The sequence below is a fragment of the Plectropomus leopardus genome, chromosome 2 (assembly GCF_026936395.1).
Source record: "Plectropomus leopardus strain MGB_pleo_1.0 chromosome 2, ASM2693639v1, whole genome shotgun sequence".
NCBI classification, from domain to species: domain Eukaryota; kingdom Metazoa; phylum Chordata; class Actinopteri; order Perciformes; family Serranidae; genus Plectropomus; species Plectropomus leopardus.
The window spans coordinates 5810771-5832747 of NC_142177.1; the positions used below are offsets into that span (position 1 = coordinate 5810771).

The 21977-nt window shown below is 37.3% G+C and overlaps 1 protein-coding gene across 13 annotated transcripts in view; it reads right to left on the bottom strand.

Annotated features, from left to right (window-relative positions):
* Positions 1-15504, bottom strand: part of LOC121952371 (inositol 1,4,5-trisphosphate-gated calcium channel ITPR1) — a 123430-nt gene extending 107926 nt beyond the window's left edge. For 12 of the 13 annotated variants that reach the window (XM_088083404.1, XM_088083358.1, XM_042499025.2 and 9 more), the window contains exons 1-3: positions 15291-15503; positions 11568-11681; positions 6668-6738 (exon numbers count right to left, since the gene is read on the bottom strand). In XM_088083404.1, coding sequence (XP_087939530.1) covers positions 6668-6738; positions 11568-11659 — 163 coding nt within the window. In that variant the 5' untranslated portion in view covers positions 11660-11681; positions 15291-15503. Of the gene's footprint in view, positions 1-6667; positions 6739-11567; positions 11682-15290 lie in introns of all 13 variants that reach the window. The other variant, XM_088083393.1, reaches the window with a different exon arrangement.
* Between the last annotated feature and the right edge of the window lie 6473 nt (positions 15505-21977).

The following is a 21977-nucleotide window of genomic DNA, read 5'->3' on the forward strand; positions in this document are numbered from 1 at the left end:
GCTGCATGCCATCTCCCTCCTTTCCCTCTTTCACGCTTAAGCTTAAGTGTGCGGTTAAAACTTAACAAGGATGTTAGGGTTTAGTCCTGGTACTCTTTGCTTCTGTTTAACACTGGCCTAAATAAGAGGTATGGGACTACAACCTGTGGAGGGCTTAGACATGCCCTCACATTACCTATAAAACCTTTGAATACTCACTAAATAAATAAATGATCTGTAATTAAGTGTACATCTCTAAATGTGTCATAAAATGTGGTAACTATGTTCTTGGATAAAACTTAATCATAATCATTATCATACAAACAAATATAGAAACACTGCACCATGAGGCACCATTCATTTTTAAATTCTTTGGTGATGCATATCTGACAAGTTCTGCTTTTTGCATGGTCAAAGGATGACTTAACGACTGCACATTTAGTTTATTCTGGGTACCTCTTGTGTGACTGCTGTTTTATGGTGTGAAACCACAGCTTTGAATATGATTTGAATAGCTCCGTTACAAACAGACAAGTGAAGTTGTTTCTTTGCAAATCTCCAAATGCAAAGGCTTGTCTTAATCCATAAAACAGTATCACCTATCTGATGTTTACATAATCTATAGAACTCTTCCTGGTGCAGACAACTGATGCAAAGACCTCTGAATGCTTATATCAGTAGAGCTAGCAACAAATATCAACTTGCATTTGCACCTGAAATACATAACAAGGTAATCCTGAGCATTTATTTCCAGTACATCTGGAACCTGGAGTCAAAAAGGAAAATGTTTTAGGGAAAGGGGGACTCTATTGATGGTTACCTTATCTGCTGATCAATGCTACTCCGTCACTTCCTACAGTGAACTGCTGATATCAGTCAGCTGTTATCATAGCAATATGAGACACCTGTGCTTGAAAATTGGCACATGGTGCATCTAAGGTTGCTATACAGAAAAAAAGATCATATTGCTATGATTATATCGACAGACATTGTGGTGGCAATATGAGTTGCAATTTTAGTGGGAATGGAAATTTCTGCATTTCATTTTAACTGAAATCAAAAAATGATTAATTCATTGATAATCTGCCACCACTTTTCCTCAGGGTCACAAGGGGCTGGAGTCCATCGCAGCAGACACTGGGCGAGAGGCGGGATACCCACTGAACAGGTCACCACAGGGCTGACATACTGAGACAGACAACCATTCACAAACACATTCACACCTACTAGCAATTTAAAGTCATCAATAAACCTGATCTTCATGTCTTTGGACATGCAGATTATGTTCATGATGAAGTGATCTGTGCTACTTGGCCATGTGGAAATACCAATGATATTTCAATTACTTGTGCAGCCCTAGGTCCATCAGTCAAAAAAGGCTGAATTACTATACATGTCTGTTGGGGAATACTTTTGTCTCAAAACCATGGCAATCAATATAAAGACAGACAAATTACAGCAACAAAGAGCAGTGGCAGGTGAGAAAATCCAAGTCTTAAAATGTATTAAAATAAATTCAAAATCACTACTATCAATTAATTCATTTGTCTTAATGGAATCCATATATCAATAAAAAAAAAACAACAACACTTTATCAGACAGAGAATAAATAATTTGTCAATAACTGTCAATGACTTGAACCAGGATGTTATGCTTTGTGTGTGTGTGTGTGTGTGTGTGTGTGTGTGTGTGTGTGTGTGTGTGTGTGTGTGTGTGTGTGCGTGCGTGTGCGTGTGTGTGTGTGTGTGTGTGTGTCTGTGTCTGTGTCTATGTGTGTGTGTGTGCAATAAACACACAAAAAATACCCCATTAACAACAATGTACTGTTGTTGGTCAAGACTATAATTAAAGTGGCATGAACAGTTCCAGGTGGATGCCTTGCATTAAATGGATATGAAAATTACACTTTTGCATGTAACCTAAAATGACCCACCTTCACAGTACAGTGTGCAATGGTAAATGATTAAAAATATTGGGTTTTTTTTATTTCAACTACACTGCTCCACAGTATATTACCTTCATTTTGCTCTTGACTTATTTGTAGACTTGATTCAACAAAAATGCTACTTTGTGGTTAATGTGTCACAAGGAAGAAAATTCTGAGGTCAATCATCAATTTGACTGAACAAAGAAAGGCTGCCTACTTTACTGAATGACCTCCTTGTAAGGTTGTGAGAATAATGTTGTTTACGCCTCTGTTGGTCATGCATTGATCAAGCTCCAGCAGGGCACACTGTGTCGATCAAACATCAAGGCTGTCTTTTGTTCTGGAAATCATGTTAGTGTTGTCTCAGTTCTAGGAAAAATCCCCATGTAATAATCTCACTTCTGATAAATATCCATACTCTGCGCCAGCTGTGAACCGACGAGCAGTGCATACTCAATGTAACTGCAAAATAACATTAATAAATGACCACAAATTATTACACATTTTACATATTACACATTTTAAGTGTTTTAACACTTAAAGTGTGCTAATAACATTATAGATAGATCCAATAAAAACAATACAAAAATACAGAATACACCCTAAAAAATTACCATTCAGTTCAGCGTGTTTCTGTTAGAGTCCAAACAATAGTGAAAAGCAGTTTCACAAAGGCTGTTCTTTTTCCCGTCACTATTGCTATCCTCCCACTCACCTGTGCTAAGGCAGTGTCTTATGTGCATTGGACATGAAACATGGACATGAAGCACTCTGAAATTCTTCAAATAAATAGACATGTGCTATTTGTTACAAAGGGTCATGAGCAGGCCATGTGTAGAACCAGTACCTCAAGGGAAACATAAAATAGCTGACATCCATACATTTTTTTTGTAAATAAGCACAGAATTTAACCAAGCAGTTAGTTTAACTTTTTGTCATGACCAGGTATCACACTAGCAGGTTACCATGCCTCAAGAAGACAAATTATTTGCATCCTTATCAGTCCAAATAAAATGCAATAATGGCAGATCATAGCTTAATGTGTAAGGAAAGCTGAAACAACTCCACAATAGAACTGCACCTGGTCTTCACCAAAAACAAAAGACTGTATTTTTAGCTGCATAGCTGGTAGCTAATCTTTGTTCTGTCTGGTTGGAGCCTGTTATTAGATGTTAAGATGTCATGGCAGGTTGCTGTCAGGGGCCCGATACTTAACTCTGCCTGGCATTTTGCCTAAAACTACAAACACTACATGTGGTAGTTACAAGGCTTTTCCTTCTGCCTGGACAGCAAAAACAGAATCTTGCGAGACAAGACAAATTCATTGTAAAAATGTCTGCCATGTGGTTGGGAAACTTTTCACCTCAGGCCATATAATAAAAATGTCTATCTTAAGTGTTTTTTCTGGCTCAAAAGAAAGGTGAGGCTGTACCCTACTGATCATGTGCACACACATGCATATGTACTGAGCTTTCAACTGGCTACAGTTATACTATAGAAAAAAAATATGGTATTAATTATGGACAAACTGTGACGTGGTAAGTCACGGGTGTGTATTTTGTGAGTTCTTATATATTTAATACCATAAAACTTCAGATATATGCCTTGTCCCAATAAGATGCCCTGCCCCTTTTACTTGCCTGTTGTAGCTACACATTTTGAGAAATAAAGGACTACCCACTGGAGATATGTTAATTGGCTTCTTAGATAAGGTATACAAATACAGATGTCTAAACTCATTCAGTTCATTTCACAGAAGTCATGAGCACCAAAGAAGTAATGCAGGCAAAGTAAACAGGAGAGATGCAAAAAAGAGGTTTAATGAAACTTGATGAAGCTTGATTGTATTTCCATCGTTGTTGAGCAACATTTTTATGTAAAAGGAAATAAAAGCCCGTCCCAGACCCCTGTCCTGAATATAGACCCCTTTCCCAAATATAGACGCCTGTCCCAAATATAGGCCTGTTGAGTTCACTAAATGAAGAAACTAAAAGCCAGGGCTATTCATATAAGTTTTACTGTAGTCGGCTGCACTCTAGCTAAAGGTCCCAGTAATATTGGTTCTTACCGAAGTAGCATGTCACATGACATTAAGATTTGTTTAAGACAGAGACAATGACCACAAATACAAGCATCCCCTAAAACAATGTTTTAATAAATAACAACAGTATTTACATGCCGTAGATCTCCTGTTTTTTCAGCATTTAAAAGTATAATTTAAAAAATAATGGTAAGCACACACACACACACACACACACACACACACACACACACACACACACACACACACACACACACAAGACGCTTCTATAAGATAGCCCATCCTTTTTTAATGATTTACTTGGATTACTTTACTTCCTAATTTCAGTTATTTGCTTTTTTCAGTATGTAGCAGTCATGTTTTCATGTATTGTAATAAAATAATATCATTATTCAGTGACATGGGAAACAAAAGCTTATTTAAAAAAAATGATTTTTATTGCCTTAAATTCCACTACTATAAATCTTGTAGCCATTGTACAGAATGATCACTCAGGCACACATGTAGAGGCACATGAAGTAGCGCTCAAAAATGCTGACTGCCATTTCCAGTGGCATTTATGAACTCCAGCTGGTGATATGAAACTTGATTTAAACATCAAACAGCAGAAAGGGAAAAGGAGTTTTGTTATATTCACTGTTTTAATTTTTTGTCTGTTGTTTGCTGCAGTGGCACAAATGTTACCAGCCAAAACACTGTGGCACACCATGCTGGCCCTCGCTTTGCAGCACAGAATATTAATGATGATATTGAGATTCTGCTCATTTGCTCAAAATTATTATGACATACCCATTTCAAATAGAATGCACACATCCAAATTTTACAGCAATTTCTCAAGAGGAGACTAACTGGAGTTTTGTCTTATATCCTGCTGATATAAACCAAAGGTGTTGGAAAGCACACTTTCAGAAAGAACTTCCATGTTCTATGTTTATTCACTTTATCTAAACTTATTTTAAACCTAAGTCAGACAGCGACTAGCATTTTGTGTAATATCTTTTTTTCAGTCATGAATGGTTTCATATAACAGAATTCTGATTCAGAGATTCAATTGAAGTGACCAAAATTAGTCAATGTATTCAGCTTTTAAAAGACAGCTATACAGGCCCAAAAAAATGTAAAGAAATGTTACATGATAAAATGAATCTATGTTGTGGCAAAAAGGATCCTGGGAATAGTCCTCCACAGTCAGCGGCTGCATGTTCATCTTACTGGTTATCAGCACTCAGAGATGACGCTCAGGAGAGCACAATTATGACTGTGACAGCAGCATGTTAAACAACGTCCTGTGAGGCTTAATATGTATAAAGATGATCAACTGAATCTAATCAGTTTGGAAAGAACACTGTTCCTAGAAAATGGAAATGACACTGGTAGTCTTAAGTGATGTCCTAAAGATCTTTCTTGGAGACCTGCCAAAACATAGAAATGCATTCACAAGAAAGTGGCAGTCAATTTGCTAAATTTAGTGACGGCTGCATTAGCTACACATATATCAGATGATCATCCAGTTCTGTAGTGACTAATGACAGGGTCAGTATTAGCCATAAAAACTGCACAAGTTAATTTATCTAACCTGCCTTGTGTCAAGCAGCTCATGTAATGGATAGCCAAATGTTTTTGGGCCATTTTTTTCCAAGTGAGCAGAATATCTGAAGGCTATAGAATTAATCAATGGAAAACATGTTTCCAACAAGATAACATGCCAATGTAACCATTTCCATCTCAACATAGTTTTCGGAACACAAAAGTGACTTTATTTTAATGCAAAGCAACTTTTGGTTGAAGAGGAGAATAAAAGCACGAATTCATGGTTTAAAAATCATTCCTTCATTCATTCATTGTCCGAAACCGCTTGTCCTCGTTAGGGTCGCGGGGAAGCTGAAGCCTATCCCTGCTGTCATTGGGCAAGAGGCGGGGTACACCCTGGACAGGCCATCAGGCTATCGCAGGGCTGACACATATAGACAGACAACAATTAACAACCATATTCACACCTACGGTCCCCATTAACCTGACCTACATGTCTTTGGAATGTGGGAGAAAGCCAGACAACCCAGAAAAAACCCAAGCAGACACGGGGAGAACATGCAAACTCCGCTCAGAAGGTCCAAACCTTGCCCCAACCAAAAATCAGAGTAATATAAAACACCATTTGAACCCAAAAAAAGCCAAAAAGAATTGAAACAGCTCTATAGGGGCTCTCACCCAAAACAACCACTTACTCTACTATTCCTTGTGCCTTCCAGTGCCAATCCTATCCACTAATAAAGCCTTGATTTAGATGATTTGATTAAATACTGATCGACTCCAGGCTTGTATTGTGTATGATTTTCAAAAGTGACTTTGTTGCAATAGGCAGCAATGGCCATATCTGATAGAAATTTCTACAGCAGATACTTGATGGAGGCCTTAGTTAGTGCTGTTAATGTGAAGCATTTTCTTTCCATCGCTTTTACACACGATTTACTCCCCTCGTCCTATGATTCCCCTCTGAGAATCAAATGCACACCTGCTATTCTTACTGAAACTACAGCTGACCAGTCTGAGAGAACACCAAAGACCACATTTCAAAACAGATAGCGAGGTAAAGACCGGAAAACGATAATTTTTACCCCAACTGCTAAGAAGTAAAACTACTAGTGAAAAACTAATGTGTTGACTTAACTGACGAAGAGAAGTGTAAGCAAGTGAGAAGTGAGAGATTTTTCAGGCCTTACCTCTGAATTTCTTGGGTGGGTTGTTGAGGTCTCCTGTGTCTGGTTGTACCACACAGCGGTCGTCAACAAGCCTGGGGACACAGCCATCGTTACAATGAGTCAATCACTCAAGACACATGCAACTTATGTAGACTTTAAAATTCAATACGCCCTCGAAAAGCTTCGATTATCCACACATGAACAATCAAACTTATATTAACATTATAATAAAACCCCCTATGCTAATCAGGGTAATACTGTAAAAACCAACAGACATCTTAATTATTTTGCTAATAATTCATAAAGCCCGTGTACCCAAAATCTAATTATATCAACTTCTAAACGTAATAAATATAGAGTTTCTATCAAGTAACTTTGTGCAAAATATCCTATTACAGAAAGGTAAACTGACAGATACCATTACAATAACTACAGTATAACCCACTAGGAGGTTTTCACAGCATTTTCACAAAGCAATAAAAAAAAGTGTATTTATTAACCCTTAGTGCTTTTCATTCTTTTTTTATTATTTTGATTGTGTTCATGCATAAGGCATATATTTTGGCAAGATTGTGTATTTTTGTTTGACCTTGGAATTTCCAGCTCAGCTCCTACAAGAAGTCTAAAATACAATGTGTAATCAAAATTGTTACATTCATACTGTTAGGTGCGAAAAATGCACCACTGAAACCCATTCAAACTGCAATTGTTATCCCACAGCCATCAAAGTATTAAAAAATGCCTTGTATTATTTCTGGGTGTCATTTTGGGCTTTTTCCTTGTAATTTGTCATTTTTACTATTTTCCACCTGATTATATAATTTCTTAGCATGTTTGGCATATGGAGAGAATACATGCATTGCAACTCACAGATCTTCATCAGGGTCTGTGTGCTGCAGCTATAGCAGACAGTGAGCCTCATGCAGCAACATTCTCTTAAATTTATCTCATATTTCCCCTAATTTTCTGGTAAGAAACAAGGTAAGATAAGTCAACTGCAGATAAATCAAACATTCTTAACCATCTAAAACTGTTCTGACCAGGTGTGCTCAATGATGAATCCCACTTGATAATAAGTTACCTATTAGCACAGGTAAACACTAAACATGATATAAGGGCAGGTTTTGTGCTGTGTGCAAAGACTCTGGCACATGGCCAAGACTGGAAGGATTGCACCAAAAAAGGATGCAAGAACAACTTCTACAGTAGTGAAACTGATGTAGGCCTAGTGTTAAATAAGCTTTGACAAAGTTAATGTGATTTCAGGAAAATGCATTTAAGTAATAGAGTAAAAATAAACATGCAAAAAGGTTTCAATAAATGAAATAATTCAAATTCATAAAAAAATAACAGGAAAAGCAGGAAGTCCTCATACACACACACATACATATACGTGTGTGTGAGAGTGTGTGTGTGTATAGGGACAAGCCAGAAGCACGAAATGTTTTCGCATGAAAAATGACTTACATGATTATGAAAATAGTTTCTATTTAATGTTCTAATTAACTGATTAATTGTTTCAGGTGCACTTGTATATTTTCATATGGTTTGTGCGCGACAACTTTTAATTTGTAAAGTAGTTCTCTAATAATGGGAGTGAAATAAAAATTACAAAGACCAACAAAGAACAAAGCCAGTTGTTTTTTAACAAACCATTACTGTTTGTCCAGCGGCTTTATAGCCACAAAAAGTGGTTGTTTTTTTTTAACAAGACATTGCTGCATATTTGCTAAGATTGTCACTACACTGGAATTTCTAACTCTGATACAGTACCTTAAAATACATTGATATTCAATACCATTTTCAATTCCACACGGAAAAAGGGCATACATTTATCTATTTTTTTATATTAATAATATAACAAGGCTTTAACATGATTGTGACAACTTTTTTGGTCTTATTTAGTCTCAGTGAATAAACAATAAATTAAGGGATAATAAATTAAATTCTTTGATTCAAGAAAACAATAGTCTTATAGCAGTGCACATGTTAAGGCCTCTAAGAATGTCACACATTCAAAATGTATTTCTGTGTAATAAAAGACAAAACAAACTGTGCTGCAAAAGCTCTTATGCAACTGGAGCAAAGGAAAAGAGTGATAAGTAGATAGCACTGTGACTGAGTGACAGGAGGCAGGGGTACTGCAGCAGTGTGTGTGTGTGTGTGTGTGTGTGTGTGTGTGTGTGTGTGTGTGTGTGTGTGTGTGTGTGTGTGTGTGTGTGTGTGTGTGTCTGTGTGTTTGTGAACTTGCTGTTGGAGAGAAAGAGCAAGAAAGCAGTATCAATAGTACTGATACCATGTAATGGGTACTGAAACCATTTCAAATATCAATATATCAATATTTTTGACAACACTAGTTTCCAGCTGGGATTATGGCACCAAAAGCGGGTGATTTAGGCCACATTATCTTTTCCTAACTGTTACCAAGCGGTTTTTGTTTTAATGCCAATATCTATTTTGGTGAAAAGAAGAGCTTTTACCCACAGGCCAAAAGGATCCTAAATGAGGACCCTGTCTAATATACCACTAACCCCCATCAATATACAGTATATTTATCATTATTACACTGTTTAAAATGCGCAAATTAATAGAACTAGAATTGTATTCATATGATTTCATGTGATGAATAGATTGAATCAAAAAACACTTACTTTAGCTTAAAATAAATGGAGAAAGGATTAAATATTTCCTCTGCATTTCTGCCATGACATTAATATTTTGAGTATTATTAAAGGAAATATGCTTTATGTGAGAGGCTGTCAATCAACGACTGAGAGGATGAGGATAAAAACTCTAAACTGGGGCACAAGTAGATGGATTGTAATATCAGTGTATCTGTACCCAAGAAAGGAACCCGGGTTTCTCTTTTAAAGAGTACAACAACAGCACTACCTCATTATAATCTATTTTAGCACCATTATTATTTATTGTTATCTTGTCTATCCACATAATATACTAAAAACATTGGTAAAACATGTTTTTTTTAAGTGGTCCCATGATACCAAGGCATTCTAGGGAAACCCCTGGGAATACTATGAGATAGTAGAGCAGCTAAAATAAAACAACTCAGTAGGATGTTCTCGCCGGTCCAGTCAGTTACATCTTTTTATAGTTCATGCAGTATAACCTGCACTGCCGGAGCACTGTGATGATGAGGGAAGAAAGCACATGGTGTGAGAATCTCCTCTGTAGGAATGAGGAGCCTTGATCACACTGATGTACTGATGAGCCAAGGCCCAAAATGAACAGGGTTGTCAACTAAGGCTACCAGTATCCAAGGTCAAGTCTCTTGCATTCTGGGATGCAGCATCATGGCTGTATCCCATCGCCCCAGCGTCAAGATTGGGTGCTCTCTGAGGATCCAGGTGGCTTCAGCCATCTCTCAGGGGTCACATTCAGTATGCTGACAGCAAAAGAAACACCTAATACAATGATGCTATTTATAGACGTGTCCTCTAAGCTCCTCTCTATTACAGCGAGCACTCACGGCAGCACCGGGGGAAATGATTACTAGGCATAACAACACTGGATGGGAAATTTGACAAACGAGCTCTGTCATGGTGGCAGTCTTCAAAGCTGTGCACATATTTGTTGCCATGGTGGGTGACGCATCACGCTAAGCTGTGAAAGAGCACGGTTTCTGAGAGCTGGCGACGAGGAGGCTGCTGCATGGCGGTGAGTGGTAAACAGAATAGTGACATAGCAAAAGGAGGAAGACTGCAGCACTTAAAAAGGGAGAGGGAGGAGGTGACAAATCAAATGCTGTGCTAATTTTCACCTCGGGAGGAAAAAAACAAGCACCCTGGGGCAGAGAATAGCATGGAAAAATAGGAACAAGACAGGACTGATGCAAGACAATAAAGTTTGGGAGATAGAGCCTGGCATGTCAGACATGCTATTAGATATGGTGGACTGGGATATGGGATCACCCACTCCTCTATATTCTCCATTTAGCCTTCTATTTCTGTGCCTGTCAATTGTATTTGCTCAGTTTGCACATAATGAGATGCACTTTTAACTCGTTGCCTACAATTAGGGGGGAGGGAAGACGTCAAGTGCTTAAATAAATGGTGCTCAGCATGTAGCGGGAGAGACAGGGTAATTTGAGGCCGCAGTTACTGTGCACAGAACATCAAGGAAATAAAAGGAGAGCGATGACGACAGCAGGATCCACCATCTCTCCTATTCCGATGATCATATTTCCATTTATTAGACAATGTTATCAAGAGTGAAATGCATACATAGCTAGGGTGTACAACACTTGTTTTCCATAATGAAACCTACTGCCAGTGATCAGCACCTCACCATAACCCTTGGTGTGAAACCATCCCGGGAAAACAGAAAGTTACTGTTGAATTCATGCAACCAAATTACTGCAGAGCAAATGGGCTCGTCCTATTACTGTGAGCTTGAGTCTAAAGAGAGCTCAGTCTAAGCACTGTGTTTAAAGATAGAAAGGCATTCGACAATCCCTCATTTCTCTATCTACCTCAACTATAACTCAAGTCCACCTCTGCATATCTCAACTAAATTCTCTTAAAACATTTTGAAATTTCTTTAAAAAAGCTTGTTTTGCCATTGTTTTGCCACCCAGAACTGGTTTATTTCACTAAAATCACACAACTTATTATTCACCATAAATGTGGAGGAAAGAAATCAGTAATGCTTTTGTTGACGGTAACTACCACAATCCAAACAGGGGCAATAAATACTACCTCATCAAATAAAATGTACTGTATTGAGCTACATAGTTACTGTTTTTATTTTGCAGCTTGTACTGTTGTGTAGTTGTGTATACTGCATGGTTGGACAACACTGTCTGAATATCCATCCATCAGTCACACTCACCTGGAGTCCTGCAGCAGGGAAGTGGAGGTATTAAAGGGCTCGTGACAACCCACAGAAAAACAAGCAGACTTACCCTAAAGTGCTGATAAATCCACTGGTGGAGCCCTCTGCATACAGGGAACAAATGTCCCCAATATGGAGGAAACTGGACATCTTGTCCGACATGATTCCTCAGGGGTGACGGCACCTGCAAAGGATTGACACCAAAAGGTCTTTAGAGTAGTCACAGACATACAGCAGAGCTGAATCAAATCACACTTTTTAAGCCATTATTATTGAATGCTTCGCTCAGCAAATTATTTAAATGATAAGCACAATATGAACCTATGACAATCTAAATAAACCATTAGTCATCAATTAACCAAAAACACTGAACATTTATTTGTTACAGCTCCATGTTCATGTACACACAGGTTGTCAGTAGAGCTTGACTGACACTGGATTTTTAGGGCAGATGCTGATGCCAATAACAGGGAGTAAAAAACTCATAATATGTTTTTTTTTTAAAAATACTTGGTATGAAGGCATGGTATTTTATAGTTTAACACTAAAGTTTATCATAATGGACACAAATGCCCTGAAAAAGGTTTAAGGTTTGTTTTTTTTGTAATTCTGTACCAGTTGACATATAAAAAGAAGGAAGCTTGTAACTCAGGTCCATCAGCATATGTTAAAGTGACAGTGTTAGTAAATACCTTCATAAATAAAAATAAATAATAAAAATAAAAAATATTTTTTTAAAATAATAAAAATAAATAAATAAAAACTACAAATGATTTAATACCTGAGATTTACATTTAAATAAATAATAAGTAAACTTTATTAGGAATTTGGTTATTCTAAATAACTCTATATATTGGCCAATAAAATCAGCTGACTGATATATCTGTTAGGCTATAGTTGTCAATAGCTGACAAAGTTTAAAAACAACTGAAAACAGCAATGATTATGATCATCTAGGTAAGGGGGATCAAACATATGGCCTGCGGACCAGAACCAGCCCCTTAAAAGTGTACAATCCAGCCCACTGGATGACTTTGCACACCTAATATTGATGTACTTGTGGAGGCTGAGAGGTGCCAGGTGTCAGGAGCAAGTTAAACAGTGAGCAGATACTTCATTTAAAAGCTGCTTCAGAGGCTTTTTATCCTGATTAGAATGCAGTTATCTGAAAAAACAATAAATAAAATGAAGATTGTGAAAATTTTGTCAATCAGTAGCTGTATCAGACTTCTATCTTACAACAATATAATACTAAGGCCATGCCAAAACATTTGATTTTTCAAATGGTCGATGAGGGGAGGGATAATTTAACCTGCTTACCTGCCTTACAGACCACTTACAAATCAAACATTTGGGCAGTGCCTTAGTAGTTGGGGTTCCTAGTATATTGTTTCAAGATGGAAGTCTGAAGCTGCTTGTACAAGAGGTTCCTCTTAAGTTTGGTGTGGTGATGCCAGCGTTACTTCACTTAGGAGTAGAAACGTGTACACATGCAGACACATTGTTGCACTTATTTCTCTAAAGACATCTCCTGCTGTTCATCATCTGTTTGGTAAAAGGAATAACCTTTTCAGAATGTCTTCTTACACTAAAAGAAAGGGAAACATTTGGAGGTGTTGTTATTTATATGTTATTCTGCATTTGACAGTTCTGGCCCACTTTCAATCAAATTGAGCTGTATGTGTCCCACAAACTAAAATGATCTAGGGGTATCAATCATTAATTTTATGATGATTCATGCAAAAATTCAACTAGTGCAATTAAACAAATGTGCCATATTTGTTCAGCTCTTTAATGTGGGCTTCATTTTACATGTTACACATATTGTATATATACAATATGTGTAATATATACAGTATATTGTATATACTGTATATATTGTTTTTCTACTCATTTATACATTGTGTTGTACATTATTGCATCATACATGTTTAACTTATATATACTGATATTATATATTGTATTGTAGAATAAAGCACACACTTTTGTATTTTACACACTCTGCACGTTAAACATATATATTACATACTAATGCTATTTGTTTTCATTATTACTGTGTTCCAATTTTCTGTTTTTATATAGATTGTGCTAGTACTTATTTCTGCTTTCTATAATTCTCTATGCTTGGCTTCAGAGTGACTGTAATGATCCACAATTTTGCCTCAGAGATCAATTAAGTATTTTTGATTGTGATTCTGATTTTGGTCAGTCTGATCTGAATCTTAATTTTCAGTAGCCAATCCTCAGAGCAATTCTTGTTGTAAGGTCAGGAGTAACAATTTAAGAAGAGCAATGACTTACATTTTGTATAATTTATAGTAGAAATAAAGATGAGTTATAGAGCCCATTGCGCTTCTACAAATATGGCATGTGAATTTTGTTAATATATATGTACAGTCATTTTCCATTTAGAACAAAAATCAGGAAAAAAATTATAAAAAGAGCCTGAAAATAAGCAAAAGAAAAAGTAAAGAAAAAACAAAGGGACATGAAAATGACCGTAAGAAAGTGGGGAAAAATTAAAAAAAAAACAAAAATTTTATTCTTCCTGCACAACTTTAAATATGTATATTCATACAAATGACAAGAACAGTTTTCTGAACTTTTTCCCTTTTTTTGTGGATAATATCTAATAATCCCCCCATAGCTAATTTTTAAGCAATTCTCTTGTCTCATATTACTATTTATATATTTTATTTATATATTTATAATTATTTATTTTATTATTTATTTATTTATTTGTAATTTATTTTTTTGTTTATTTGTAATTTATTTTTTTATTTATTTGTAATTTTTTTTATTTATTTATTTTGTAATTTTTTTAATTTATTTATTTGCCATTTTTTTCCAGACATTTCTTGCGAAGTTGCTCATTGCCTTTTCCCCCTGTTCTTATAAGAAATCGAATCATTTTTTTCATGTTCCATAGGTTTCAATGCTTGTAATGGGTGTCTAAACTCAGTGCAACAAAAACACATGTTGATCCAGGTTCCAAGGGGTTAAAGATGGACATATTTATGTAAAACACCCATAGAATTGACTAATAGAAATGAAACAATGAAAAATACCTACCCAGAAAACTAAACTCAAGTTTAGATGCTAGCAGTGTACTTTTGTTAGCTGTGTGAAAACAATACATGCACACCTTCAATTTAGGTCACCATCCTCCAGTATCCAGGTCGAGAGAATGAAAACCTTAGTGAACCCAACACTACTTACACTGGTTAAGTGTTAAATTCTAATTCTGTCCAAAAGGATAGTGTTCACGACAAAACCAAAAAACACAGTAAATTTTAACAACATTTTAGCTTGACATTTTGACATAACTTCCCAATTTGCAGGACTGTAACATGAAACAAAAAAGGTCTAGTTTCATTCGGTGACATTTTCATTAAATATTTGTTATTTGTTTCCATAATATCGATTTGTCCGAATGAAACTAAAGGTCATATTTACCCAAATTCAGATGCTCCTCACCGCTCCATACGACACATAAATTACACAAACTTTGTATTTTTTTATCTGTATAGCCCGTTGACTTAATATTAAAAGTAATTTGAGCGTCTTGTGACACAATTTAACTGTTTTCTAAGCTGCCAAACAGGACACTAACGTTTCTGCTAGCTTAATTTTTAAATGTCAAGTCGCCTCGTTCTTTTACCGCACGAGCTGCAGCAAAACAACAGCAACAAATGAGCGCGTGGGCTACTTCCTCGACAGGGATGCTCACAGCTCAGTGACAAAATGAACAATGCTCCGGCTGGGAAAAACTACACATAGAGACGGACTTTACCTGGCAGAAACGAGAGAAGGCGTCAAAGACAGGGAGAGAAAGCAACGCGTGAAGAAGTGGGTCAGCACAGGATAATTTCCACAGCGCTATCCTCGGTTAAGTCCATGGTAGTGAAACTCCAGGTAAGAGCAGGCTGAGCGGCGTTATCTCTGACAGCTGAATGCGCCCTCGGCAGCAATCCGCTTCTTACCTCCTCCACATGTCACTGACGGAACGCCCCTTTCGTTACTATTTATACTACGGCACAGCTCTCTGGGTAATGTAGTCTTTTTTTTTTCTTTTTCTTTTTTTAGACAGAAACAAGCCTGTTGTTTTATTTTATTTCATTTTACTTAAATTATTTTATTTTATTTTTACAAATATCATTAGAAACAAGTTTTTTTTATCTTGGAGGAGGAGACAGTGGTGGCCTTTTTCAATTCAGTTTCATTAAATTACTTTATTTATCTCCAGCCATGGGCAGATTAAGAGACAATGGGCCCATGGGCACAGATATGTAAAAGGCCCCACCACCTCCCCTAATAGAAGCAAGACACACAGATTTTGTAGTCAGTTTGCATCATTTTTGTTGTTGTTTTGTGTCTCTTTGTGGTCATTTTGTGTCTCCTTGTAGTTGTTTATGTTTCTTTGAGCTACTTTTGTGTCTTTTTTTGTCATTTTGTGTCTCTTTACAGTTCTTTTACATCTCTTTGTGGCTCTTTCTAGTCCTTTTGTCTCTGTAGTCTTTTTGTTTCTCTTTGCAGTTCCTTTGCATCTTTATGTTTCTCTTTGTGTTCATTTTGAGTGTCTTCCTGGTCAGTAGGTGTTAATCTAAATGACATTTTGCAGATGGAGGACTTTGGGCCCCTAGGCTTGTGCCCAGTCATAGTGTCGGGGCATCAGGACAAAGGTTTCACTTAACCTGTGAAATATCTCAAAAACGATCAATGATTTGCATAAAATTCATTATCCTCAGAGGATGTGTCCTGTGAATTAGATGATCCTCAAACTTATCCCCTATAATGTCATCATCAGTTTCCATTTGTCTAATACTTTGGTTAATGACCAAATACTTGCAAAATAAATGGTATTCCCATTAGCATCAGCACATTACAGATTCACACAGCATCTAGCATGGCTGTCAGCTCCTTGTCTCATTTTGAAACCTCAGTGACCAAATGATTGCAAAATAAGATGACAGAAGAGAAACTAATCCTGTTAGATCATCCCTGCTAACAAGTACAACTGCATAAGTTGTGTCACATGTTGTCAACTGTTGAGAAAATGCCAATCACATCCGTGTGACTGGAGGTTTTTGTCAATGTCTAGGCTACATTATGTCATGTATACGTATGTCAAAAACAGAAGCACACATATTGCCTTACAAAGAGGAGGTCATGCTGTGCATGTTCAAGTGTGAAAGGACAAGAGATAAAAACATCAGGTGTGTGACAGTCTGTCAGAAACAGTGATTCTGGCCCCGGATTTCCAGATTTGAGGTGAGGAAACAACCTGTATGTTAAGTAGAGTCCATGTTTGTATCTTCTTTCTTCCTTTCTTTCTTATTCATACAGATTGATAGCATCTTGTGGTTTTGCCCCTGGGCAACCAGGTTTTTAAGTTAATAACGTTTACTTTGGAAACCTCAATCTCACAACTTTGACTGATCTGGTTTATTTGCAGTTGACCCATTAAAATCACACTGACATTTTCAGCTACTGGATCTGGAACAGCCTCTCGTACTGAAATATTCAGAAGCATTGTACAATACTGAACTCACAAATAACCTGCCATATGAATAAAACAGAGTGCAGGCAGACCGTCCACACAGTGATCCTTGTTCTTCCAAAACAATGAAGGGGCTCAAATTTCTCCATGAAAGCCTGCATATGCTAAATGGTTACATTAGAAAATGTGTAAAAGCTTGATTATTCCTAATTATACCTAATGGCAACATAAAGAAGAGAAAGAGTGGCCCAAGAAGAGAAAGGACACTTTTATCCTTAAAAGCGAGCTCAATGGCATTAACCAAACCCACTGATGAGCCGTTGATTTGGTTTCTTAGTTACAGAATCTAGAGGGATGAGCGGAGAGGAGTAAGTGGGGTTACACAAGTATCCATTACCATAAAAGTGCTTCTCCTCTTTTTCTACATACCACATCTGCTTTTGCACAGTGAGGCCTTAGAAGATGTAAATGGCTGCAAATTTCTGTGTTGTACTCCTAAGCCAACAAAAACTTCTACATTGTGATTTATGTTTTTGTGTGCTGTATTCCTGGTGCTGATGAAATAAAATCCAGCTCAATATGATGCATTAAGGGGAAAAAAACTAATCACGCATGTGACTGCACTTTTTGTAGTGCCAGACACTTCCTTTTTACTGGTTATGCAATCAGTCATCAAATTATATTACAAATTACATCAAAAGTACATTTAAGACCACTTAGACTGCTTCATTTGTTGAGTTGAGAGAGGAAGGATGAAGGATTTTGTCTCAGTCTAAAGTCTCTGACACCAGCATATCTCTAAATGCAGTGATGTCAGAGTCATGACCACAAATTCTTAGAGGCGAACTTTTATTCCACTGAAAGTGTCTCCAGGCTTTGGTTAATTTTGACATTAGGTTAAGTTGAATGCTGATCACTGAGTACTCAGTTGTCATGGATACAGTGTACAGACGACGGGCTACCATTCTACCACGAAGCTAAGAAAAAAAAAAAAAAAGTGTGTATATATATAGAAAACTGGACACAGCTGCCGTTGTGATTGTGAATTGCAACAATCGTGATGTCAGATATGGTTTGATTTGTAGCTTGACAAACACAATGCTTTCTTTATTCTTGGGGTATTTTGATTATTAAAGTGCCTTTCCTGAACCAGAAGAGCTTGTCTTCTGCCAAAAGGCACACAATGCATGACCACAACAGCTTGTTTAAAAAAAAAATACTGCAAGGGTTCTAAAAAAAAGCACAAGTTTGGTGGGAGGGAGCAGTGATTCATCCCGATCGGTGGTCTGACTTGAAGTGGACTCAGACACACGGGCTGGTCTTTCTGACAGGATTAACACATGACTAACAAATTAACGAAAACAGCATCTGCAAGCTTGGAGTGCACCAGAGGCAGAGGAATGACAAAATGCAGCGGCCATCTGTGTGGGTGCACAGATTGTTAGATTCATCATTGTGCATGTGTTCGAGTGAGTATTCTCCTGTGCAGATTCAGGCCTTCCCTAAGCGGGGATGTGTGGGCACAATGGTTGGTAGTTTTCTTGTCTGAGGTTCTGCTGGTCCTCTGTGTGGGCCACTGCCTGCAAACTAATACCAGCATTCATCAGAAATGTCAGACCAGAGCTAAATATATTAAGAACAAGGAGTTTTTGGGCGTCTGGGGGTAATACTCCTCTTGTACGAAATATTCAATCTTAATTTCATATCTGAGATTAAAGACTAATTTGTATATTTTTCAGCCTGGACCCTTTGATCTAATGTTTTTGTGCCTAAGTGGTACAAAAATCTTTTTGAAATCAGGTCAGTATTGAGTAAAGTGCTGCAGCCAGCACGTAAGAAATAGACTGCAATGTAATCCTATGGGGCAATTGTGCATCATAAATGTAAAAAGTGTTTGTTTTTGCCACTGACAGGCTCTGATTGTTACCATTAGTGTCTGACAACATTATGGAAAGGATCCCTTCTGAGAAATAAAATGTTTTTCTTTCCCTTTCCCTTTATCATTTTATTTATTATTAAGAAGACTCATTCTGGTGGGAAAAAAAACATTTTATTTCTTTATATATTTTATTTATTTATTTTTTATATTTTTTCCATTATTTTGTCAGACACTTAAAATAACAATCTGAGTCTGTCAGTGGCAAAAACAAGCACTTTTAGAGGATATAGCCCGCACAGAGTCCTAAAACTTGATAATGATTTTGCATTTTACCACTCCTGATTCCCTTGTCTCAAAGTCAATGTTTTCTTTTCTTTAAAACATTTTTTATGGGGTTTTGGTGAAATATCTTAAATGAGGTCTGCGTTGAACACTAGCTTAAGAGACTTTTGTGTTTTGTTATATGACATAAAATACCCCAGTAAATAACCAATTTATGAATTTTAAAGATTGTATGTGTCTTAAAAAACACCAAACACAGCTTTACAGCCACACTGTGGTAGCGTTGAAGACGTGATTTTACAGAGTTCACTTATAGCTTTTTCCCTCTGATGACAATTTCATTTTCTTCACAAATAATAAAAGTGGTGTTTAATTTATCTTGCTAAACAAAACATGCAAGTATCATAAATGTTTGTTTGCCACAGATCGTATTGTGTGCAATAATCCAAAATTCAACAAAAAATTTCTGAGGAGAGAGCCAGGGTAATGCGAACTTTCAGGTCGGCCTAGAAAAAAAGGCAATTCCTGCAACACATAATTGTCCAACACCATAATGAAGAGCACCTGGCAGAAAAAAAAATTTAAAAAATGTTTTTCTTTACCTTTTTCTCAATCCGGTCTGTTTGTTCTGATGTCTAACTAAGTCTTGCTAAAGAAGAAGTCTTGTCTGAAATCTCACAAAAAGTGACTTGAGCGGAAGTCAACACTACTAGAAGTGTTAGTGAAAAGGTATAAAGAGATAAGGTAAAAGACAAATGTTTGCAGTCTGTATCACAGCTGCCTGATGAGTACTGATACTATTTCAAAAAATGTTGTTCCCATTAAAAAGTCCAGAGTCCAGGCTGAAAAATACCAAAGTTTCCCTTTATGTCAAAATTTCTAGTCTTGTAAAAGGAGAGATGGACGTCTCTATAACTCTATAAACAACACGGTGGCCTCTAACTCTGTTCTGGATCTGAGACAGTGAACCACTGAAGACATGTTGCCGCTGGGAGCAAGAACCTTAGATAATGGCTTATTAGTGATTTCAAGCTAAATGTAGAATACTGATAGAACTTCCATTAACATAAGCAGTCTCACATCTACATTGGTATATTCTGTACAGAATTGCTCCGTTTGACAATTTACATTCTGCTACTGGAGCTCTGACAACTAGAACAGTGAGTCTCAGGATCAGTACGTAACCTGCACAGCTGACGAACGGAACTATGCAGTGTACTGTGAACAAGTGTGGTGTAAAAACACACTCTGACGTGACACACTGAGCGCAGGACCTTCCAGCGTAGTGTGAAAATGAGGTCGTATAAACAACAGTCTATTATCCTCTGCCCGTGTGCCTGCCTTTTGGAGGCTGTGATGTGTGCAGACTGTAAATGACGTCAAGTCAACTGAGAGATTTGAGTCAGTTGCACAGTCAAAGCTTAAGAGGTTTGCCATATCAGTTTACTCAGATCATGGCGTAAGTATCGCCACATAGTTATAATCCTAACCATCTGTGACTTTGATGCCTAACCTAACCATCCGTGCAGTTGTTACATGTGTTGGTGTTACCTAAACACAACCATGCATGTCATCCCACCATGTGCATTTGTTGACATCACCGTAGCAACATCCTGGAGCATAAAGAGCAGATGCAGACGGATACCTAAATCAGAAAATGTAGATGCGTAAGTCCACTGACAAAGATACAACATGTGACAAGTTGGGATGAGAATGTGTTAGGCAGCGATAGACCAGCAGCCCCTTGATCAATGTGCTGAAAATAATATTTTTGTCAGAGGAGTCAGGTAGCTTTGACAAGCGTCACTGATCAAGGACTGAAACTATTAATGGCTTCCCCGTCATAACAGGCTGTCTGACAGCAAGATCAAGCATTGAAAATGCTCTCAAATACTTAAACTGATATGGAATTTTTAGGTAGGACTTTTTTTAGGTGGCTTATATTCATTTTGTTACTGACCTCCATCTATAGCAGTACATTGCTTAGCTTCTGTGTTGCACTCCTACTGGGGGCATGCTGTCTGACATCTATGTAATAAACTGACTGACTGATTCATGCTGACACTCCATTATCAAAAAAGAGGTCCCACCTCCTGCCTTGCCTGCAAAACAACAGGTATTGGTATGGCACCCCAGTATAAAGCAGAGATCTACCTCACTAAAAATAAAAGACAATTATGCTGGCATAATGGCCTGCATATTCCCAATGGAAAGAGTCTGATTAGACCAGCTGCAGAAATATTCTAATTAGGCCTTGTGGTTTTGTGGTATAACTTGTTACCAATGTAGGAAAAATAAGTTTTACATTCTGTGCTGCGTCCTGCATTCAGTTAATTCATCGATAACATTTTGTTGCATGTTTTCAGAAACTAATATTCAGTCAGGCTCTTACAACAGGCTGATCAAATACTCAATCAGCTGGTCCCCTCGTCAATCAGCTGGTCCCCTCGTCAGAAACACAGTGCACAGAGATGACGAACACTTTAGCACATCCCCTTGGTTATAGCATAATCAATATGTCAGGCCATACACATGTGCCTGGTGGAATTACCTGTTTTTACTTTTGTTTCTGTATGAGCTAATCTCACAAAGCAATATCTAAAGAGGCAGTTGTCTGAAGTCACCTGTTTAACCTGCAGAGCATGCTCTGTAAGCTGCTTTAACTGAAGCTAATCCATTAGGGTCAGCAGGGTCCACTCCTCACTTTCACTACACTTCATTGTAACCTACCGGGCTATCTAATGCAGCCCGTGTACAGAAGTGTTAACCCTTAGGAAACTGTCTAAAATGGGCTTGATTTCTGTCGAGAACATGGGAAG